This window comes from Oncorhynchus nerka, linkage group LG24, assembly GCF_034236695.1.
Source record: "Oncorhynchus nerka isolate Pitt River linkage group LG24, Oner_Uvic_2.0, whole genome shotgun sequence".
Lineage (NCBI taxonomy): Eukaryota > Metazoa > Chordata > Actinopteri > Salmoniformes > Salmonidae > Oncorhynchus > Oncorhynchus nerka.
The window spans coordinates 55,424,982-55,447,217 of NC_088419.1; the positions used below are offsets into that span (position 1 = coordinate 55,424,982).

General features: G+C 44.5%; 1 protein-coding gene across 2 annotated transcripts in view; it reads right to left on the bottom strand.

The window, feature by feature from the left end:
• The window catches only part of LOC115108209 (ankyrin repeat domain-containing protein 13C-like), an 87,114-nt gene extending 70,140 nt beyond the window's left edge, over positions 1-16,974 (bottom strand). The window contains exons 1-2 of one of the 2 annotated variants that reach the window (XM_065008978.1): positions 16,323-16,974; positions 5,169-5,210 (exon numbers count right to left, since the gene is read on the bottom strand). In XM_065008978.1, coding sequence (XP_064865050.1) covers positions 5,169-5,210; positions 16,323-16,704 — 424 coding nt within the window. In that variant the 5' untranslated portion in view covers positions 16,705-16,974. The remainder of the gene's footprint in view (positions 1-5,168; positions 5,211-16,322) is intronic. The other variant, XM_029632278.2, reaches the window with a different exon arrangement.
• Positions 16,975-22,236: the final 5,262 nt, after the last annotated feature.

Genomic DNA, 22,236 nt, shown 5'->3' on the forward strand with positions numbered 1-22,236 from the left:
TCCAGGTGTCTCCTGTTTTCCCCAATAGTCCCCGGTGTATTTATCCCGGTGTTTCCTGTCTCTCTGTGCCAGTTTGTCTTGTTTTGCCAAGTCAACCAGCGGTTTGCCTAGGTCTTATTTTTCCCAGTCTCTGTTTTTTCCTAGGCCTCCTGGTTTTGACTCTTGCCTGTCCTGACGCCATATCCGCCTGCCTGACCACTTTGCCTGTTCTGACCTCGAGCCTGCCTATCGCCTGGTACTGTTTGGACTCTGACCTGGTTTATGAACTCTTGCCTGTCACTGACCTGCTTTTTTTTACCCCTTTTGGTATTATAAATATCGGAGCTCAACCATCTGCCTCCTGTGTCTGCATTTGGGTCTCACCTTGTGCCCTTGAGAATTTCAATAAGCATTTTTCTACGGCTTGCCACGCTTTCCACCTGGCTATCCAAACCCCAGTCAACTGCCCGGCATCCCACAGCAACTGGCCCAAGCCTCCCCATGTCTCCTTCACCCAAGTCCAGACATCTGATGTTCTGAAAGAGCTGCAAAATCTGGACCCCTACAAATCAGCCGGGCTAGACAATCTGGAACCTCTCTTTCTAAAATGATCTGCCGAAATTGTTGCAACCCCTATTACTAGCCTGTTCAACCTCTCTTTCGTATCGTCTGAGATTCCCAAAGATGGGAAAGCTGCCGCAATCATCCCCCTCTTCAAAGGGGGAGACACACTAGACCCAAACTGCTACAGACCTATATACAGTGCCTTGCGAAAGTATTCGGCCCCCTTGAACTTTGCGACCTTTTGCCACATTTCAGGCTTCAAACATAAAGATATAAAACTGTATTTTTTTTGTGAAGAATCAACAACAAGAGGGACACAATCATGAAGTGGAACAACATTTATTGGATATTTCAAACTTTTTTAACAAATCAAAAACTGAAAAATTGGGCGTGCAAAATTATTCAGCCCCTTTACTTTCAGTGCAGCAAACTCTCTCCAGAAGTTCAGTGAGGATCTCTGAATGATCCAATGTTGACCTAAAATGATGACACAATCCACCTGTGTGTAATCAAGTCTCCGTATAAATGCACCTGCACTGTGATAGTCTCAGAGGTCCGTTAAAAGCGCAGAGAGCATCATGAAGAACAAGGAACACACCAGGCAGGTCCGAGATACTGTTGTGAAGAAGTTTAAAGCCGGATTTGGATACAAAAAGATTTCCCAAGCTTTAAACATCCCAAGGAGCACTGTGCAAGCGATAATATTGAAATGGAAGGAGTATCAGACCACTGCAAATCTACCAAGACCTGGCCGTCCCTCTAAACTTTCAGCTCATACAAGGAGAAAACTGATCAGAGATGCAGCCAAGAGGCCCATGATCACTCTGGATGAACTGCAGAGATCTACAGCTGAGGTGGGAGACTCTTTCCATAGGACAACAATCAGTCGTATATTGCACAAATCTGGCCTTTATGGAAGAGTGGCAAGAAGAAAGCCATTTCTTAAAGATATCCATAAAAAGTGTTGTTTAAAGTTTGCCACAAGCCACCTGGGAGACACACCAAACATGTGGAAGAAGGTGCTCTGGTCAGATGAAACCAAAATTGAACTTTTTGGCAACAATGCAAAACGTTATGTTTGGCGTAAAAGCAACGCAGCTCATCACCCTGAACACACCATCCCCACTGTCAAACATGGTGGTGGCAGCATCATGGTTTGGGCCTGCTTTTCTTCAGCAGGGACAGGGAAGATGGTTCAAATTGATGGGAAGATGGATGGAGCCAAATACAGGACCATTCTGGAAGAAAACCTGATGGAGTCTGGAATATACCTGAGACTGGGACGGAGATTTGTCTTCCAACAAGACAATGATCCAAAACATAAAGCAAAATCTACAATGGAATGGTTCAAAAATAAACATATCCAGGTGTTAGAATGGCCAAGTCAAAGTCCAGACCTGAATCCAATCGAGAATCTGTGGAAAGAACTGAAAACTGCTGTTCACAAATGCTCTCCATCCAATCTCACTGAGCTCGAGCTGTTTTGCAAGGAGGAATTGGGAAAAAATGTCAGTCTCTCGATGTGCAAAACTGATAGAGACATACCCAAAGAGACTTACAGCTGTAATCGCAGCAAAAGGTGGCGCTACAAAGTATTAACTTAAGGGGGCTGAATAATTTTGCACGCCCAATTTTTCAGTTTTTGATTTGTTAAAAACGTTTGGAATATCCAATAAATGTCGTTCCACTTCATGATTGTGTCCCACTTGTTGTTGATTCTTCACAAAAGAATAAAGTTTTATATCTTTATGTTTGAAGCCTGAAATGTGGCAAAAGGTTGCAAAGTTCAAGGGGGCCGAATACTTTCGCAAGGCACTGTATATCCTACCTTGTCTTTTTAAGGTCTTCGAAAGCCAAGTTAACAAACAGATTACTGACCATTTCGAATCCCACCATACCTTCTCCGCTATGCAATCTGGTTTCAGAGCTGGTCCTGGGTGCACCTCAGCCATGTTCAAGGTCCTAAACGATATCATAACTGCCATCGATAAGAGACATTACTGTGCAGCTGTATTCATCAACCTGGCCAAGGCTTTTGACTCTGTCAATCACCACATTCTATCAGCAGATTAAACAACCTTGGTTTCTCAAATGACTGCCTCGCCTGGTTCACCAACTACTTCTCAGATAGAGTTCAGTGTGTCACTGTTGTCTGGACCTCTGGCAGTCTCTATAGGGGTGCCACAGGGTTCAATTCTCAGGCCGACTCTCTTCTCTGTATACATCAATGATGTCGCTCTTGCTGCTGGTGATTCTCTGATCCACCTCTACGCAGACGACACCATTCTGTATACTTCTGGCCCCTCTTTGGACACTGTTAACTAACCTCCAGACGAGCTTCAATGCCATACAACTCTCCTGCCCTTGCCTCCAACTGCTCTCAAATGCAAGTAAAACTAAATGCATACTCTTCAACCGATCGCTGCCAGCACCTGCCCGCCCGACCAGCATCACTACTCTGGACGGTTCTGACTTAGATTATGTGGACAACTACAAATACCTAGGTGTCTGGTTAGACTGTAAACTCTCCTTCCAGACTCACATTAAGCATCTCCAATCCAAAATTAAATCTAGAATCAGCTTCCTATTTCGCAACAAAGCATCCTTCACTCATGCTGCCAAACATACCCTCGTAAAACTGACCATCCTACCGATCCTCAACTTCGGCGATGTCATTTACAAAATAGCCTCCAACACACAAATTGGATGCAGTCTATCACAGTGCCATCCGTTTTGTCACCAAAGCCCCATATACTACCCACCATTGTGACCTGTACGCTCTCGTTGGCTGGCCCTCACTTCATACTCGTCGCCAAACTCACTGGCTCCAGGTCATCTACAAGTCTCTGCTAGGTAAAGCCCCGCCTTATCTCAGCTCACTGGTCACCATAGCAGCACCCACACGTAGCACGCACTCCAGCAGGTATATCTCACTAGTCACCCCCAAAGCCAATTCCTCCTTTGGCCGCCTTTCTTTCCAGTTCTCTGCTGCCAATGACTGGAACGAACTGCAAAAATCACTGAAGCTGGAGACTCATATCTCCCTCACTAGCTTTAATAAGCACCAGCTGTCAGAGCAGCTCACAGATCACTGCACCTGTACATAGCCCATCTGTAATATAGCCCATCCAACTACCTCATCCCCATGCGGTATTTATTTATTGATCTTGCTCCTTTGCACCCCAGTATCTCTACTTGCACATTCATCTTCTGCACATCAATCACTCCAGTGTTTAATTGGTATATTGTAATTACTTCGCCACCATGGCCTATTTATTGCCTTATCTCCCTTATCTTACCTCATTTGCACACACTGTATATAGATTTCTTTCTACTGTATTATTGACTGTATGTTTGTTTATTCCATGTGTAACTCTGTGTTGTATGTGTCGAACTGCTTTGCTTTATTCTTGGCCAGGTCGCAGTTGTAAATGAGAACTTGTTCTCAAGTAGCCTACCTGGTTAAATAAAGGTGAAATATATATATATATATATATATATATATATATATATTTTTAAATACATAAGCCTAGATCGTGCACTGAAAGTCCCCTGCAAAAATGCATAAATCTTTCAATAGCATGTACTTTAGTCTCCCAGTGAAATTACATGTTGGCATCTAGTAAAGGGGTATTCCATTAATATTTTACTCAGAAGTATGTTTCCGGTCGAGCCAATATAACTCAACACAAAAATGTATGTACTAATGGATTCCACAAAGCCTTTTAGCAGTTGTGGGGATAGTTATTTGTGTCAAACTACCCACATAGGCTATATATTATTCCACTGTATAAATAAAATAAAAATAATATGTAACATGCCAGAACTGATGAGACAGGGTATGGTCTCTGCCTAGATATTTCTGGGATGAGAACAATGACGTGTATATACTGTATAAACCATTGGCTGAGACTAGCTACCTTTTTGAACAGTCTGACTTTGAACAAAATCCCTTTATCAAACCATCTCGGTATCTTCCTTGATCCAGAGAGATGATCACTAACATGAATGATCTGCAACAGTCATAGCAGAGTACATTTAGGAGATACAAATCTCTAGTCATTTGTACAGCTAGGCTCATCATCATCACTGCCAAGTTCCATCGGTCAGGGTATGTGTGTGCCAAATGTGCCACATTTACCAATCTCAATCATAGACAAGCGGCAATGGAGAGTCTCTGTTTTGTGCAGCCGTAGATTCAATATTAGGCTAGTTATGCAATCTTCACTATTCTCGAGACAGTCCGTTCTAGCACGGGAGTCCACTCGAGGGGTTTTAGTCTGTTGGCAAGTCCATTAAAAAGAGGTTGCCAGTGCAAACTTATTTTGGTCAGTTATAAATCCATAAGATCAACCTGTTGAGCATCCTGCCTTTTAGAGTTTGCCTCGGAGAGCTGTGATCTGTGACACAAGTCTGGCACTTTACCCTCCGCATATGGACATACCAGGCACACACATGCCAGACACAACACACACACACACCCACAGACACACACACAAACACACACACGGAGACATACACACACGGAGACACACACACACACACACACACACATAGAGACACACACACACACACACGGAGACACACACACACAAACACCCTAATGAACTCAGTGCACTACTCACCTTTGTGACCCATCATGACAGCGAGGTGTAGAGGTGTGTTTCCTGAAGAGGATAAATACAATAGAGAGTTTAGACTGTGCATTACAGTTAGGCCTGCATACAGACACAACAACTGCCGCACTGACATTATCCAGCACTAACGCAGTGTTCGGCAATGTACCTGTCTAACATCAGCACGCTTGTGTTCAGATGGGAGGGGTGGAAATAATTCAGGTGTGTTTAAAAACATTATCCAAAGTGCTAATTTTAGGCAGTGCTGGTAGGGATATTTAAGACCAACCAGAAGCTGGTTTTAGCGGTAAGGCAGTTGGTTATGGCATGAAGTTTGACAGCGGAAATGCAGCCTATATAGCGGTGGTGCACACTGCCGATATGTGCATGGGACAAGATGTGACATCCCATTTTTATCTATGTATTGTAGGCAGGTCTACATTATTTTAGCCATGCTTTGGACGTGCATAAAACCCCCTCCGTGATGTAGGCTACGTGTCCATGCACATCATGAAACGAGAGATGAGAACCTCGGGGAACTTCGTATTTAGAAGCTTTTTTCCTGTAACTATGGTTTGTTTTACATGTCATATTTGTTTTATTTAAATCAAGCCCCCCATAGGCTACCCTTACCCTAAGCCTACTACAGTTGAAGTCAGAAGTTTATATACACCTTAGACAAATACATTTACATTTTTCACAATTCCTGACATTTAATCCTAGTAAATATTCCGTTTTAGGTCAGTTCGATCACCACTTTATTTTAAGAATGTGAAAAGTCAGAATAATAGTAGAGATAATGATTTATTTCAACTTGTATTTCTTTCTCACATTCCCAGTGGGTCAGACGTTTACATACACTCAGTTAGTATTTGGTAGCATTGCCTTTAAATTGTTCAACTTGGGTCAAACGTTTCGGGTAGCCTTCCACAAGCTTCCCACAAAAAGTTGGGTGAATATTGGCCCATTCCTCCTGACAGAGCGGGTGTAACTGAGTCAGGTTTGTAGGCCTCCTTGCTCGCACACGCTTTTTCAGTTCTGCCCACAAATATTCTATAGGATTGAGGTCAGGGCTTTGCGATGGCCACTCCAATACCTAGACTTAGTTGTCCTTAAGCCATTTTGCCACAACTTTGGAAGTATGCTTGGGGTCATTGTCCATTTGGAAGACCCATTTGCAACCAAGCTTTAACTTCTTGACTGATGTCTTGAGATGTTGCTTCAATATATCCACATCATTTTACTACCTCGTGATGCCATCTATTTTGTGAAGTGCACCAGTCCCTCTTGCAGCAAAGCACCCCCACAACATGATGCTACCACCCCCGTGCTTCACAGTTGGGATGGCGTTCTTCGGCTTGCAAGCCACCCCTTTTTCCTCCAAACACAACGATGGTCATTATGGCCAAACAGTTATATTTTTGTTTCATCAGACCAGAGGACATTGCTCCAAAAAGTACGATCTGTGTCCCCATGTGCAGTTGCAAACCATAGTCTGTTTTTTTTATGGCGGTTTTGGGGCAGTGGCTTCTTCCTTGCTGAGCAACCTTTCAGGTTATGTCGATATAGGACTCGTTTTACTGTGGATATAGATACTTTTGTACCTGTTTCCTCCAGCATCTTCACAAGGTTCTTTGCTGTTGTTCTGGGATTGATTTGATTTCACAGGTACACCTCCAATTGACTCAAATGATGTCAATTAGCCTATCAGAAGCTTCTAAAGCCATGACATCATTTTCTGGAATTTTCCAAGCTGTTTAAAGGCACAGTTAACTTAGTGTATGTAAACTTCTGACCCACTCGAATTGCGATACAGTGAAATAATCTGTCTGTAAACAGTTGTTGGAAAAATTATTTGTATCATGCACAAAGTAGATGTCCTAACTGACTTGCCAAAACTATAGTTTGTTTACAAGACATTTGTGGATTGGTTGAAAAACAAGTTTTAATGACTCCAACCTAGGTGTATGTAAAGTTCCGACTTCAACTGTAACGAAGGCTGGTTCAACAGCAATGCGTCAAGTCATTTTTTTATACTGCTGATTTTATGATGTCATTAGATTTGACATGTATTTGTTGTTGTTTAAAAAACAAATAGATTGCTTGTTTTTGATTTAATTTGATTAAAACCAAACATATTAGAATGATTCACTGTCCTGGGTTTCTGGTGAAAATGTCCGTGGCACGCAATGCAATGCAACTTCTGGAGAAGTGTAAATGCGATCTGTAAGATGGTTCCAATGTGTATATAAAACATAGGCCTATTTGAGAGCATCATAACAGTGAGTGGACATTCTCCTCTTCTCTTTATATTGGATTTTGTCCAGCTAATGTGAAAAGTTTGGATGTGCATAAAACCATCCATAGTTTGTGTTGTTGCAATATTATATGCCCACTGGAAGCAATTATGGTGCCTGTCAGTCTGTTTAGCCTATTTCAAACAAGTTGTTGTTAGAATTTGATTAAAAAACAGTCAGTATCTGGTGTGACCACCATTTCCCTCATGCAGCTGAAACACATCTCCTTTGCATAGAGTTGATCAGGCTGTTGATTGTGGCCTGTGGAATGTTTTTGTGGGAACTGGAACATGCTGTCATACACGTCGATCCAGAGCATCCCAAACATGGTCAACAGGTGACCTGTCTGGTGAGTATGCAGGCCATGGAAGAACTGTGCTATTTTCAGCCTCCAGGAATTGTGTACAGATCTGTGCGACATGGGGCCGTGCATTATCATGCTGAAACATGAGGTGATGGCAGCGGATGAATGGCATGACAATGGGCCTCAGAATCTCGTCACGGTATCTCTGTTTGATTACCTTCTATTTGCTCTGTTCCGGACATTATTATGAGCCGTTCTCCCATCAGCAGCATGCTGTGTATTCAAATTGTTATCGATAAAATGTAATTGTGTTCGTGGACTGCCGATACCATAACCCCAATGCCACCATGGGGCACTCTGTTCACAACGTCGACATCCACAAACCGCTCGCCCCACACAACGCCATACATTCATCCATGAAGAACACACTACTCCATCATGCCAGTGGCCATCGAGCGTTAGCATTTGCCCACCGAAGTCAGTTACAAAGCAAACCTGCAGTGAGGTCAAGACCCTGGTGAGGACGAAGAGCATGTAGATGAGCTTCCCTGAGACGGTTTCTGACAAACCCACAGTTTCATTAGCTGTCCGGGAGGCTCGTCTCAGACCATCCCGCAGGTGAAGAGGCCGGATGTGGAGGTCCTGGGCTGGCATGGTTACACATGGTCTGCGGTTCTGAGGCTGGTTGGACGTACTGCCAAATTCTCTAAAATGATGTTGGAGGCTGCTTATGGCAGAGAAATGAACATTAAATTATCTGGAAATGGCGCTGGTGGACATTCCTGCAGTCAGCATGCCAATTGCACACTCCCTCAAAATGTGTGCAAAATGTGTGAGGTCTGTGGCATTGTGTTGTGTGACAAAACTGTACATTTTAGAGTTGCCTTTTTATTGTCCCCAGCACAAGGTGCACCTGTGTAATAATCATGCTGTAATCAGCTTCTTGATATGCCACACCTGTCAGGTGGATGGATTATCTGGGCAAAGGAGAAATGCTCACTGACGGGGATGTAAACAAATTTGTACACAACATTTGAGAGAAATAATATTTTTATGAGTATGGAACATTTCTGGGATCTTTTATTTCAGCTCATGAAACATGGGACCAACACTTTACATGTTCTGTTTTATATTTTAATATGTTTCTTACTTATTTTTTCTCTGATTGAAAAGTTCTGTTACAGAAATCTTTCATTTGTTAAGGAAAAGCATTCCTGATACCCTCAGCCCTCACTCTTATTACGTGACACTTATGCATCGCATGCACGTGACCAATAAGGCCTGACCTATAGCATATCATAATCACATCAATAACAAACTCTGAACACAGTAAAACATGTGAAATGTGAAAAATGGTGCCGATAGATAGGGCAGCCGAGCTTCTAGCCCCTAGGCAACTTTGCAGCATTTTGTTTTTATAATGTGTTATTTCTTACATTATTAGACCAGACATTTTTTGATGTTATTACATATAGCCGGGAAGAACATTTGGATATCAGAGCAGCGGTAACTCACCAGCATTTCCTGAATTGGATCCCTTGTTAGTACCCCCCAGGGAAATTGAACTGATTACAGAGGCTGACCCAAAACATCGCCGGTGGAGAAGAGGTGGAGAAGAGGTACTCGGAGGCGCGAGATTGCTTCTGAGTATATTACTCTCTAGTGTTCAATCTCTGGATAATAAAGTTGATGAGCTGAGGGTGAGGATTTCCTTCCAGAGGGACATCTGGGGTTGTAACATACTCTGTTTCACGGAAACATGGCTCTCTCAGGATATACTGTCTGAGTCCATACAGCCAGTTGGGTTCTAAGTTCATCGCGCAAAAAGGAATAAATATCTCTCCGGGAAGAAGAAGGGCGGTGGTGTATGTTTCATGATTAAATACTCATGGTGTGATTGTGATAACATACAAGTCCTTTTGTTCACACAACCTAGAATACCTCACAATCAAATGCCGACCGTATTACCTCCCAAGAGAATTCTCTTCGGTTATAGTCACAGCCGTGTATATTCCCCCTCAAGCAAATACCATGACGGCCCTCAAAGAACTTCACTGGACTTTATGCAAACTGTAAATCACATATCCTGATTCTGCATTTATTGTAGCCGGGGATTTTAACAAAGCAAATTTGAGAAAACACTATCGAAGTTCTACCAACATATTGACTGCAGTAATCGCACTGCTAAAACACTCGACCACTGCTACACCAACTTCCGGGATGCCTCAAACAGGAAGTACATGTGCTAAGGACTATTCAGCGCTGGTTTGACCAATCGGAATCCACGCTTCAAGATTGTTTTGATCACGCGGACTGGGATATGTTCCAGGTAGCTGGAATAACATTGACAAATTTACTGATACGGTGACTGAGTATATTAGGAAGTGTATAGGAGATGTTGTACCCGCTGTGACTATTAAAACCTACCCTAACCTAACCAGAAACCGTGGATAGATGGCAGCATTCACTCAAAACTGAAAGCGTGAACCACCGCATTTAACCATGGCAGGGTTACTGGGAATATGGCAGAATACAAACAGTGTAGTTATTCCCTCCGTAAGACAATCAGACAGGAAAAACTTCAGTACAGAGACAAAGTGGAGTTGCAAATCAATGACTCAGACACAAGACTAATGTGGCAGGGTCTACAGACAATCACGGACTACAAAAGGAAAACCAGCCACGTCGCGGACACCGATGTCTTGCTTAACGACAAGCTAAACACTTTCTTTGCCCGCTTTGAGGATAACACAATGCCACTGACGCGGCCCACTACCAAGGACTGTGGGCTCTCCTTCTCCGTAGCCGACGTGAGTAAGACATTAAAGCTTGTTAACCCTTACAAGGCTGCCGACCCAGATGGCATCCTTAGCCATGTCCTCAGAGCATGCGCAGACCAGCTGGCCGGTGTGTTTACGGACATATTCAATCTCTCCCTATCCCAGTCTGCTGTCCCCACATGCTTCAAGATGGCCACCATTGTTCCTGTACCCAAGAAAGCAAAGGTAACTGAACTAAGTGACTATCTCCCCATAGCACTCACTTCTGTCATCATCAATTGCTTTGAGAGACTAGTCAAGGTTCATATCACCTCTACCTTACCTGACATCTTAGACCCACTTCAATTTGCTTACCGCATCAATAGATCCACAGACGATGCAATCGCCATCGCAATGCGCACTGCCCTATTCCATCTGGACAAGAGAAATACCTATGTAAGAATCCTGTTCATTGACTATAGCTCAGCGTTCAACACCATAGTACCCTCCAAGCTCATCATTAAATTCGAAGCCCTGGGTCTGAACCCCGCTCTATGCAAGTGGGTCCTGGACTTCCTCACAGCCACACCCAGGTGGTGAAGGTAGGAAGCAACACCTCCACTTCACTGATCCTCAACACTGGGGCCCTTGCTCAGCCCCCTCCTGTAGTCCCTGTTCACCCATGACTGCCGGGCCATGCACGCCTCCAACTCAATCGTCAAGTTTGTAGACAACACTAGTAGGCTTGACTAACAACAATGAAGCGACAGCCTACAGGAAGGATGTGAGGTCTCTGGGAGTGTGGTGCCAGGAACGTCAACAAAACAAAGGAGATGATAGTGGACTTCAGGAAACATCAGAGGGAGCAGTCCCCTATCCACATTGACGGGACCACAGTGGAGAAGTTGGAAATCTTTAAGTTCCTCTGCGTACACATCACTGACAAACTGAAATGGTCCACCCACCCCTCCTTTAACCTAAGGAGGCTGAAGAAATGTGGCTTGGCACATAAAACCCTCACAAGCTTTTACAGATGCACAATTGAGAGAATCCTGTCGGGCTGTATCACCGCCATGTACGGAAATTGCACCGCCCGCAACCGCAGGGCTCTCCAGAGGGTGGTGCGGTCTGCCCAACGCATCACCGGGGGAAAACAACCTGCCGTCCAGGTCACCTACAGCACCTGATGTCAAAGGAAGGCCAAAAAGATCATCAAGGACAACAACCAACCGAGCCACTGCCTGTTCATCCCGCTATCATCCAGAAGGCGAGGTCAGTACAGGTGCATCAAAGCTGGGACCAAGAGACTGAAAAACAGCTTCTATCTCAAGGCCATCAGACTGTTCAATAGCCATCACTACCACATTAGAGGCTGCTGCCTATATTCATAGACTTGAAATCACTGGCCACTTGAATAAATGGAACACTAGTCACTTTAATAATGTTTACATATTTTGCATTACTCATCTCATATGTACAGTGGCTTGCGAAAGTATTCACCCCCCTTGGAATTATTCCTATTCTGTTGCCTTACAACCTGGAATTCAAATGGATTTTTGGAGGGTTTGTATCATTTGATTTACACAACATGCCTACCACTTTAAAGATGCAAAATATTTTTTATTGTAAAACAAACGAAATAAGATGAAAATACAGAAAACTTGAGCATGCATAACTATTCAACCCCCCCCCCCCGACCCCAAAAGTCAATACTTTGTAGAGCCACCTTTTGCAGCAATTACAGCTGCAAGTCTCTTGGAGTATGTCTCTACAAGCTTGGCACATCTAGCCACTGGGAGCTTTGGCCATTCTTCAAGGGAAATCTGCTCCAGCTCCTTCAAGTTGGATGGGTTCCGCTGGTGTACAGCAATCTTTAAGTCACACCACAGATTCTCAATTGGACTCAGGTCTGGGCTTTGTCTAGGCCATTCCAAGACATTTAAATGTTTTGGACCACTCAAGTGTTGCTTTAGCAGTATGCTTAGGGTCATTGTCCTGCTGGAAGGTGAACCTCCGTCCTAGTGTCAAATCTCTGGAAGACTGAAACAGGTTTCCCTCAAGAATTTCCCTGTATTTAGCGCCATCCATCATTCCTTCAATTCTGACCAGTTTCCCAGTCCCTGCCGATGAAAAACATCCCCACAGCATGATGCTGCCACCACCATGCTTCACTGGGATGGTGTTCTCAGGGTGATAAGAGGTGTTGGGTTTGTGCCAGACATAGCGTTTTCCTTGATGACCAAAAAGCTACATTTTAGTGTCATCTGACCAGAGAACCTTCTTCCATATGTTCGGGGAGTATCCCACATGCCTATTGGCAAACACCAAACATGTTTGCTTATTTTTTTCTGGCCACTCCTCCATAAAGCCCAGCTCTGTGGAGTGTATGGCTTCAAGCGGTCCTATGGACAGACACTCCAATCTCCGCTGTGGAGCTTTGAAGCTCCTTCAAGGTTATATTTGGTCTCTTTGTTGCCTCTCTGATTAATGCCCTCCTTGCCTGGTTTGTGAGTTTTGGTGGGCGTCCTTCTCTTGGCAGGTTTCCTTTTTTTAATAAAGGATTTAATGGAACTCCGTGAGATGTTCAAAGTTTCGGATATATTTTTATAACTCAACCCTGATCTGTACTTCTCCAAACTTTGTCCCTGACCTGTTTGGAGAGCCTCTTGGTCTTCATAGTGCTGCTTGCCTGTCTTACAACAGGCCTACAAGCCCTCAGTCCATCCTCACTCAGCCTATTGTGGACAGTCTGAGCACTGACGGAGCGATTGTGCGCTCCTGATGTAACTCGGGCAGTTGTTGTTGCCATCCTGTACCTGTCCCGCAGGTGTGATGTTCGGATGTACCGATCCTGTGCAGGTGTTGTTACATGTGGTCTGCCACTGCGAGGACGATCAGCTGTCCTTCCTGTCTACCTGTAGTGCTGTCAGTACAGACATTGCAATTTATTTCCCTGGCCACATCTGCAGTCTTCATGTCTCCTTGCAGCAGGCGTGAGGCACGTTCACGCAGATGAAAAAGTACTTTATTTAATTTCACTTCATCAATTTGGACTATTTTGTGTATGTCCATTACATGAAATCCAAATAAAAATCCATTTAAATTACAGGTTGTAATGCAACAAAATAGGAAAAATGCCATGGGGGTGGATACTTTTGCAAGGCACTGTATATACTGTAATTCATTCTATTCTACTGTATCTTAGTCTATGCCGCTCTGACATTGCTCATCCATATATTTATATATTCTTAATTCCATTCCTTTACTTAGATTTGTGTGTATTGTCGTGAAATGGTTAGATATTACTACACTGTTGGCGCTAGAAACACAAGCATTTCAAACACCCGCAATAACATCAGCTAAACACGTGTATGTGACCAATACATCTAATTTTATGTGCCCACTCTGGTATTGGCACATGCACGCTAGCCAACAGCTTGCAGATACAGCGCAGATATAGCCTACTACATGATGAGATTATGGAGAAAAGTGCAAGAATGTTTTGTTGGTCAAATGGCAGCCAAGCATTGATCGTCATGTCACCAAAATAAGATCCTCGATATTTATTGTATAGGAGTATAAAGTGCATCACTGTGCACTTTCACCACCCTGTGAAGTTCATCGTAATTTATTTAATCTGTAGCCTAATAAACTGCATGCTTTGTCATGAAAAAAAACATCTGACATGTAGGCTACTTTACTCGCATAAAAAGGTTGAATGCAAACCTGGTTAATGTCAAGCCATTTTGAGGATGCTGGAATTATATTTTGGATGAACATGCCTACAGGAGACTTTTGAAGTGGCCGAATCATATTAAAACATTGTGACTGGTTGTGTTTCTGCCACATATAAAAGGTCATACAATTTAAAAGTAAAATTATAAATATTAAGGCTATATTGAAGCTTTCCAGAGTAGTTCCACAACTGATCCAAATCTTATTAAATAGTCAAATCAGGGCTTTTGAGACGTTATTCAAATGACATTTTCACTGCAGCCTAAAATAGAATTGTATTGTCCCTAAATATGATCAATAGGGGGAGCTTTTTGAGATGTGTGTCATGTCTTCACTGTTCACTCACACAGTACCTGGCCTCTCTGCTGCCTATCAGCTACTCCTATTTGTTCTTGTGGGTTAATATTCAAAATTGATGCAGCTTTGAATGCTTTTATGTGTGGTATGATTGTTAGCCTATTGCAGATCTGGACAAACTATCCAATAAGCACTATTGTCACAATGAATGGTGGATGGAGGGCAGGATGAACCGTTAGACTGGTAGGCTATACTGACCTGTGGTATAGTTAAGCAATAAGGTCAGGGGGGAGGGTGTGGTATATGCCCAACATACCACTGCTAAAGGTTGTTCTTAGGCACGACGCAACGTGGACTAGCCTGGATACAGCCCTTAGTCGTGGTATTTTGGCAACATCACTGCACTCTATACTCTTCTGTAAACAGATCATCTCTGTATGCCCATCGCAAGACCCACTGGTTGATACTTATTTATAAAACCCTCTTAGGCCTCACTTCCCCCTACCTGAGATATCTACTGCAGCCCTCATCCTCCACATACAACACCCGTTCTGCAAGTCACATTCTGTTAAAGGTCCCCAAAGCACACACATCCCTGGGTCACTCGTCTTTTCAGCTTGCTGCAGCTAGCGACTGGAACGAGCTGCAATAAACACTCAAACTGGACAGTTTTATCTCACTCTCTTCATTCAAAGACTCAATCATGGACACTCTTACTGACAGTTGTGGCTGCGTTGCGTGATGTATTGCTGTATCTACCTTCTTGCCCTTTGTGCTATTGTCTGTGCCCAATAATGTTTGTACCCTGTTTTGTGCTGCTGCCATGTTGTGTTGCTACCATGTTGTTGTCATGTGTTGCTGCCATGCTATTTGTTGTCTTAGGTCTCTCTTCATGTAGTGTTGTGTTGTCTTTCTTGTCATGATGTGTGTTTTGTCCTATATTTTTATTTTATTTATTTAATCCCAGCCTACGTCCCCTTTTGCCTTTTGGTAGGCCTTCATTGTAAATAAGAATTTGTTCTTAACTGACTTGCCTAGTTAAATAAATATTATTATATTCCACAAACCCATGAGGTGCCTTATTTCTATTATAAACTGGTTACCTATGTAATTATAGCTGTATAAATAAATGTTTTGTCATACTCGTGGTATATGGTCTGATATACCACGGCTTTCAGACAATCAGCATTCAGGGCTCAAACCACCCAGTTTACAATAAAAGTTAGCACACTGAAAAGGAAAAGCATAGTGCATATGGGAAGTACCAAAACACCTTAATTTAGGGGAGGCGCATGCTAGCAGATTAAGAAATTTGGCTAGGATGGAAGAAATTATATAGTAAAACCTGCAACTAGCGAATGTAACTAGGGGGAAAATACTACCCTTCCCTGTGCCCAATAAAGAAAACACACAACCCTCCCCAAAGCAACAAAAAAAAGTCTGCCAAACCCACCTTCCCCAGTAAATTGTGATGTGTCCCTAAATTCCCTGTTGAAAAAAGATTGCTGTCTGAGTGCAGTGCACTGTAGTATAACTGTGGTTAGAATGCCGTAAAACGGCAGTATGCTGCAAATACTGCATCCAAAATAACAGTTATTTTTACTGCAGACATTTAGCATTGTAACAGCAGTTACAGAGTAGTATAACTGCATCTCAACTGCAGTACACAGCTGAAAAGTTCAAACAAAACGATATTAGCGACGGTATCGGTATCAACCGGGTCAAGTATCCTAGTTTGGAACATGGAGATAAAGAGCAATTCGATTCTTACCATGGATATCTTTCTGAGCGATATTCTGAGTTCGAATGAGCGAGGACAAGCGTCGGACATCCCCCTTGAATACACATTCATGGACTGGAAAGTCTTCGCGGGTTCGTATGATAGGGTTTTTGTTGTTATCATCGATTACGTCCGCCGTTGATAATGTGTTAGTGTTTGCATTTATCTGCGATTGCTGATTCTGATGTTGTTGCTGTGCCGATGGAGATTTGACCAACTTGTGATTGCTAAAGATTTTACTTGCTTTTCCTTTATTATTAGTCTTGGTTAAAGTAAATGTCCCAGTTGCAGCCTCCTCGTCCGGTTCCAGTAAATCCTCTTCTTTGCTCGGTTTATGATCCTTGCGCAGGGAGCGGATCTTTTCTCCGGTCATTTTCTAAACAATTGACAGCAGAACGGAGGGTGCCGTTGACGATGACCCTCTGGGCAAATAGATGTATTTCGTTGGCAAGAATGCAAATGGTAGTTCACCCAAAAACTGTAGATTGCATAACATGAAAACCACAAATTCTTCAATGAATACAATGAAATAATAATGCAATTTAAATCGGTAGCAAATACTCCACAATAACTAAGTAACTACCAGAACTCTGTCCCCTTCGTCTCATTGACGAAACTGTCCCTGCATAAGCGGCTCCTACAGAGCGCATCTGCCATCTTCCGCCAGTAGTATCGCGAGAGTTTACAACGGATACAGATTTTACATGATTTATTATCTGGTGGTTACTGTCACACCCTGACCATAGTTTGCTTTGTATGTTTCTATGTTTTGGTTGGTCAGGGTGTGAGCTGAGTGGGCATTCTATGTTACATGTCTAGTTTGTCTAGTTCTATGTTTGGCCTGATATGGTTCTCAATCAGAGGCAGGTGTTAGTCATTGTCTCTGATTGGGAACCATATTTAGGTAGCCTGTTTGGTGTTGGTTTTTGTGGGTGATTGTTCCTGTCTCTGTGTTTGCACCAGATAGGGCTGTTTGCTTTTTTTCACATTTCTTGTTTTGTTAGTTTATTCATGTCTAGTGTCTATATTAAAGAACCATGAAAAACCACCACGCTGCGTTTTGGTCCGCCTCTCCTTCACCACAAGAAAACCCTTACAGTTACATTGTATCAGGGGATATTACAAACCACTGTGGTTACAATATTACAACCCAATAGCCACAGTGTTCAGGCCTACTCATAATGAAATGCATTGGCTACTATTATGCACACTAAGCATCAATAAGTTATTAGTATTAGTTTAAAATATATATATGTTGCAAAGCAAACTAGGACACTAGCAACTACAAGTTAAATTCTAGTGTTCTCAAAAAAATGAATGGTTACAACACTTGACTGACAGACACGCACAGTCAGTGGAATTCTATGCAATTTATGTACGCTTTGACAATAACAACATCGTGTTGGTTGTGAGGGCCACCACCGACCCAGAAGATTGGGTGATTTCGCTCTTCAAGGATAATGTCAGTAAAGTCTTTAATCGGGTCAATACCGCAAGGCCGCGGTGCCCGATGGTATTCCAGGGTGCATTCTCAGAGCGTGTGCAGAACAGCTGGAAGGTATGCTCACGGTAATTTTCAACCTCTCCTTGTCCCAGTCTGCAATTCCCACGTTTTAAGATGACCACCATCATTCCTGTTCCCAAGAAAATGACACACTGCTCAACTCATCTCAACCATAGACCGATATAGCATCCACAGTTACAACTCATAGGTGACACTTAAGCCTTGTTCACACTGAAGGCCTTAATGCTTGTTTTTCAAATCTGTTTTGGAATGATGATGGTCCAAACAGCATGTTACAAGTAACTAAATCAGATTTATGTTCAGACAGCAGTCATTTGCATCTGGGTCATACCTGAAATTGTGATAGTACGAACTGGCCATGACTGACCCAGCAGACTCAGACCAGCTCTGCCACATCAACTCCTCTCAAGGAGCCACAATTGAAAGGCACAAGGAGTTTCTTTGTGGTCTCATGGAATTGCTAGAGCAATTCCGTGGGTTGTCTACTATGCAGCCTACCACGACGGTAACCTCCCAGTCCCTCAGTTACCCGGCTGGTAGCAGCGCAGTCACCATTGTTTCCCGGCAACCCCACTTACCTCCCCCGGGGGAGCACTTAGATGGAGAGTTGGGCACCTGTTGAGCTCTTCTCGCTCAGTGTTCACTCATCATCGAGCTGCAGCCCTCATTCTTTCCCTCAGACTGCTAAGATAGCATACCTCATCACGCTGATGTCTGGGAGGGCTCTCGCCTGGGCTACAGCAATATGGGAACAACAGTCTGCTTTCATCTGCTTTGTATGCTTCCATCTGGAGGAGTTTGTGGCAGAGGTAAAGAAGGTTTTTGATGCTCCATTGTATGGGAGAGAGGCTGCCCGGAAGTTACTCCAGCTTCGGCAAGGCTCCCACATTGTAGCAGACTATGCAGTGGATATCTGCACGTTGGCAGCTGAGGGTGCCTGGATTCCAGAAGCACTGTTCGACATGTTCCTGCACAGAGTTTCGGAGTAAGTAAGGGACGAGCTTGCTGCCCAGGAACTACCGACGGATCTCGACTCGCTCGTCGCCTTGACCATTCGGATCAATGGGCGACTACGAGAACGAAGGAAGGAGATTCGATTTCACTCACCTCTTCCCCAAACCCATGCAACTAGGCAGAGCTAGGCTGTCTCCAGCTGAACAGCTATACAAGGATTCACACTAAGAGCTATCTGTATTGCAGGACTACTGGTCATTTTGTCTCCACCTGTCCACTAAAAGACCAGGCTCACTGGTAGTAACGGGTACTTTGGTGGGCCATACGGAGATTTTTTCCTCTCCCCTTACTCGCATCCCTTTTCATGCCATGTTGCTGTGGGGGAACCAGTCGCAATCTCTCCGGGTACTCATTGACTCTGGGGCCGATGAGAGCTTTATGGACGCTACCCTGGACATTAGGGCACTGGACGGGCGCTCTATAGGCCAGGTCACCCACAATTACCACCCATCAATCTACGTGTGTCAGGGAACCACAGCAAGACGATCCAGCTCCTGCTCTTTAAGTCTCCTCAGGTTCACGTGGTATTGGGATTCTCCTTGCTCCAGCGACACAATCCCTTATTCACTGGTCTGCCGGTGCTATCATGGGCTGGAGCCCGTTCTGCCTCGCCTATTGCCTGAAGTTAGTGCAGCCTGCCCCGGGAATCTTCCTGGGGCCTCAGAAGTTGCCCCGGACCTCTCCACCATTCCCGCGGAGTACCAAGACCTCCAGGAGGTGTTCTGTAAGGCCCAGACCACTTCGCTGCCGCAACACCAACCATATGACAGGATTGTTCTTCTTCCAGGCATCACTCTGCTACGGGGACAACTGTACTCTCTGTCGGGTCCAGAGACCAAGGCTATGGAGACCTACATAGAGGACTCGCTAGCTGCTGGGTTCATCCGTCCTTCTGCCGGTGCAGTGTTCTTTGTGGAGAAGGACAAATCGCTGCGCCTGTGCATCAACTACCGATGTCTCAACGACATCACGGTGAAGAATCGCTAACCGCTACCTCTCATCTCCTCGGCCTTCGAGCCGCTCCAGGGGGGCACCGTGTTATCCAAGCTGGGCCTACTGAACACCTACCACTTGGTGCGGATACGGAAAAGGGACGAGTGGAAGACTGCCTTCAACACGGCCAGCTGCTACTACGAGAACCTGGTCATGCCCTTTGGCCTTACCAACGGACCTGCTGAGTTCCAGGCTCTGGTTAATGATGTTCTCTGTGACATGTTGAACCGGTTCGTCTTCATTTACCTTGATGACACCCTCGTCTTCTCCCGCTCCACCCAAGAACATGCGCTCCGACAGATTCTCCAATGCCTCCTGAAGAACCAAATTCCATCACTCCACCAACCCTTTTCTGGGTTACATCATCACTCCAGGGAGTGTACAGATGGATCCCGGGAAGGTAAGCGTGGTGGTGGATTGGCCCAAGCCTACTTCCAGAGTACAGCTGTAGCGTTTCCTGGGTTTCGCCAACTTTTATCACTGCTTTATCTGGGGCTACAGCACACTGGCTTTTCCCCTGTCTGCACACACCTCTCCCAAGGTTCCGTTCATGTGGTCCCCAGCTGCTGACTGGGCGTTCCGGGATCTCAAACACCGCTTCACCACAGCTCTCATCTTGGTTCATCCTGACCCGTCCCGCCAGTTTGTAGTGGAGACCGATGCTTCGGAAGTCGGAGTGGGGGCTGTTCTGTACCAGCGGTCTGCCCTGGACCTCAAGTTGCATCCCTGCACCTTCTTCTCCCACCGCCTCAACGCCACGGAGAGGAAATACGATGTGGGGAATCAAATCAAATCCAATCAAAAATCAAATCAACTCTAATTTTATTTGTCACATACACATGGTTAGCAGATGTTAATGCGAGTGTAGCGAAATGCTTGTGCTTCTAGTTCCGACAATGCAGTAATAACCAACAAGTAATCTAACTAACAATTCCTAAACTACTGTCTTATACACAGTGTAAGGGGATAAAGAATATGTACATAAGGATATATGAATGAGTGATTGTACAGAGCAGCATAGGCAAGATACAGTAGATGGTATCGAGTACAGTATATACATATGAGATGAGTATGTAAACAAAGTGGCATAGTTAAAGTGGCTAGTGATACATGTATTACATAAGGATGCAGTCGATGATATAGAGGACAGTATATACGTATGCATATGAGATGAATAATGTAGGGTAAGTAACATTATATAAGGTAGCATTGTTTAAAGTGGCTAGTGATATATTTACATCATTTCCCATCAATTCCCATTATTAAAGTGGCTGGAGTTGAGTCACTGACAGTGTGTTGGCAGCAGCCACTCAATGTTTAGTGGTGGCTGTTTAACAGTCTGATGGCCTTGAGATAGAAGCTGTTTTTCAGTCTCTCGGTCCCAGCTTTGATGCACCTGTACTGACCTTGCCTTCTGGATGATAGCGGGGTGAACAGGCAGTGGCTCGGGTGGTTGATGTCCTTGATGATCTTTATGGCCTTCCTGTAACATCGGGTGGTGTAGGTGTCCTGGAGGGCAGGTAGTTTGCCCCCGGTGATGCGTTGTGCAGACCTCACTACCCTCTGGAGAGCCTTACGGTTGAGGGCGGAGCAGTTGCCGTACCAGGCGGTGATACAGCCCGCCAGGATGCTCTCGATTGTGCATCTGTAGAAGTTTGTGAGTGCTTTTGGTGACAAGCCGAATTTCTTCAGCCTCCTGAGGTTGAAGAGGCGCTGCTGCGCCTTCTTCACGATGCTGTCTGTGTGAGTGGACCAATTCAGTTTGTCTGTGATGTGTATGCCGAGGAACTTAAAACTTGCTACCCTCTCCACTACTGTTCCATCGATGTGGATAGGGGGGTGTTCCCTCTGCTGTTTCCTGAAGTCCACAATCATCTCCTTAGTTTTGTTGACGTTGAGTGTGAGGTTATTTTCCTGACACCACACTCCGAGGGCCCTCACCTCCTCCCTGTAGGCCGTCTCGTCGTTGTTGGTAATCAAGCCTACCACTGTTGTGTCGTCCGCAAACTTGATGATTGAGTTGGAGGCGTGCGTGGCCATGCAGTCGTGGGTGAACAGGGAGTACAGGAGAGGGCTCAGAACGCACCCTTGTGGGGCCCCAGTGTTGAGGATCAGCGGGGAGGAGATGTTGTTGCCTACCCTCACCACCTGGGGGCGGTCCGTCAGGAAGTCCAGTACCCAGTTGCACAGGGCGGGGTCGAGACCCAGGGTCTCGAGCTTGATGACGAGCTTGGAGGGTACTATGGTGTTGAATGCCGAGCTGTAGTCGATGAACAGCATTCTCACATAGGTATTCCTCTTGTCCAGATGGGTTAGGGCAGTGTGCAGTGTGGTTGAGATTGCATCGTCTGTGGACCTATTTGGGCGGTAAGC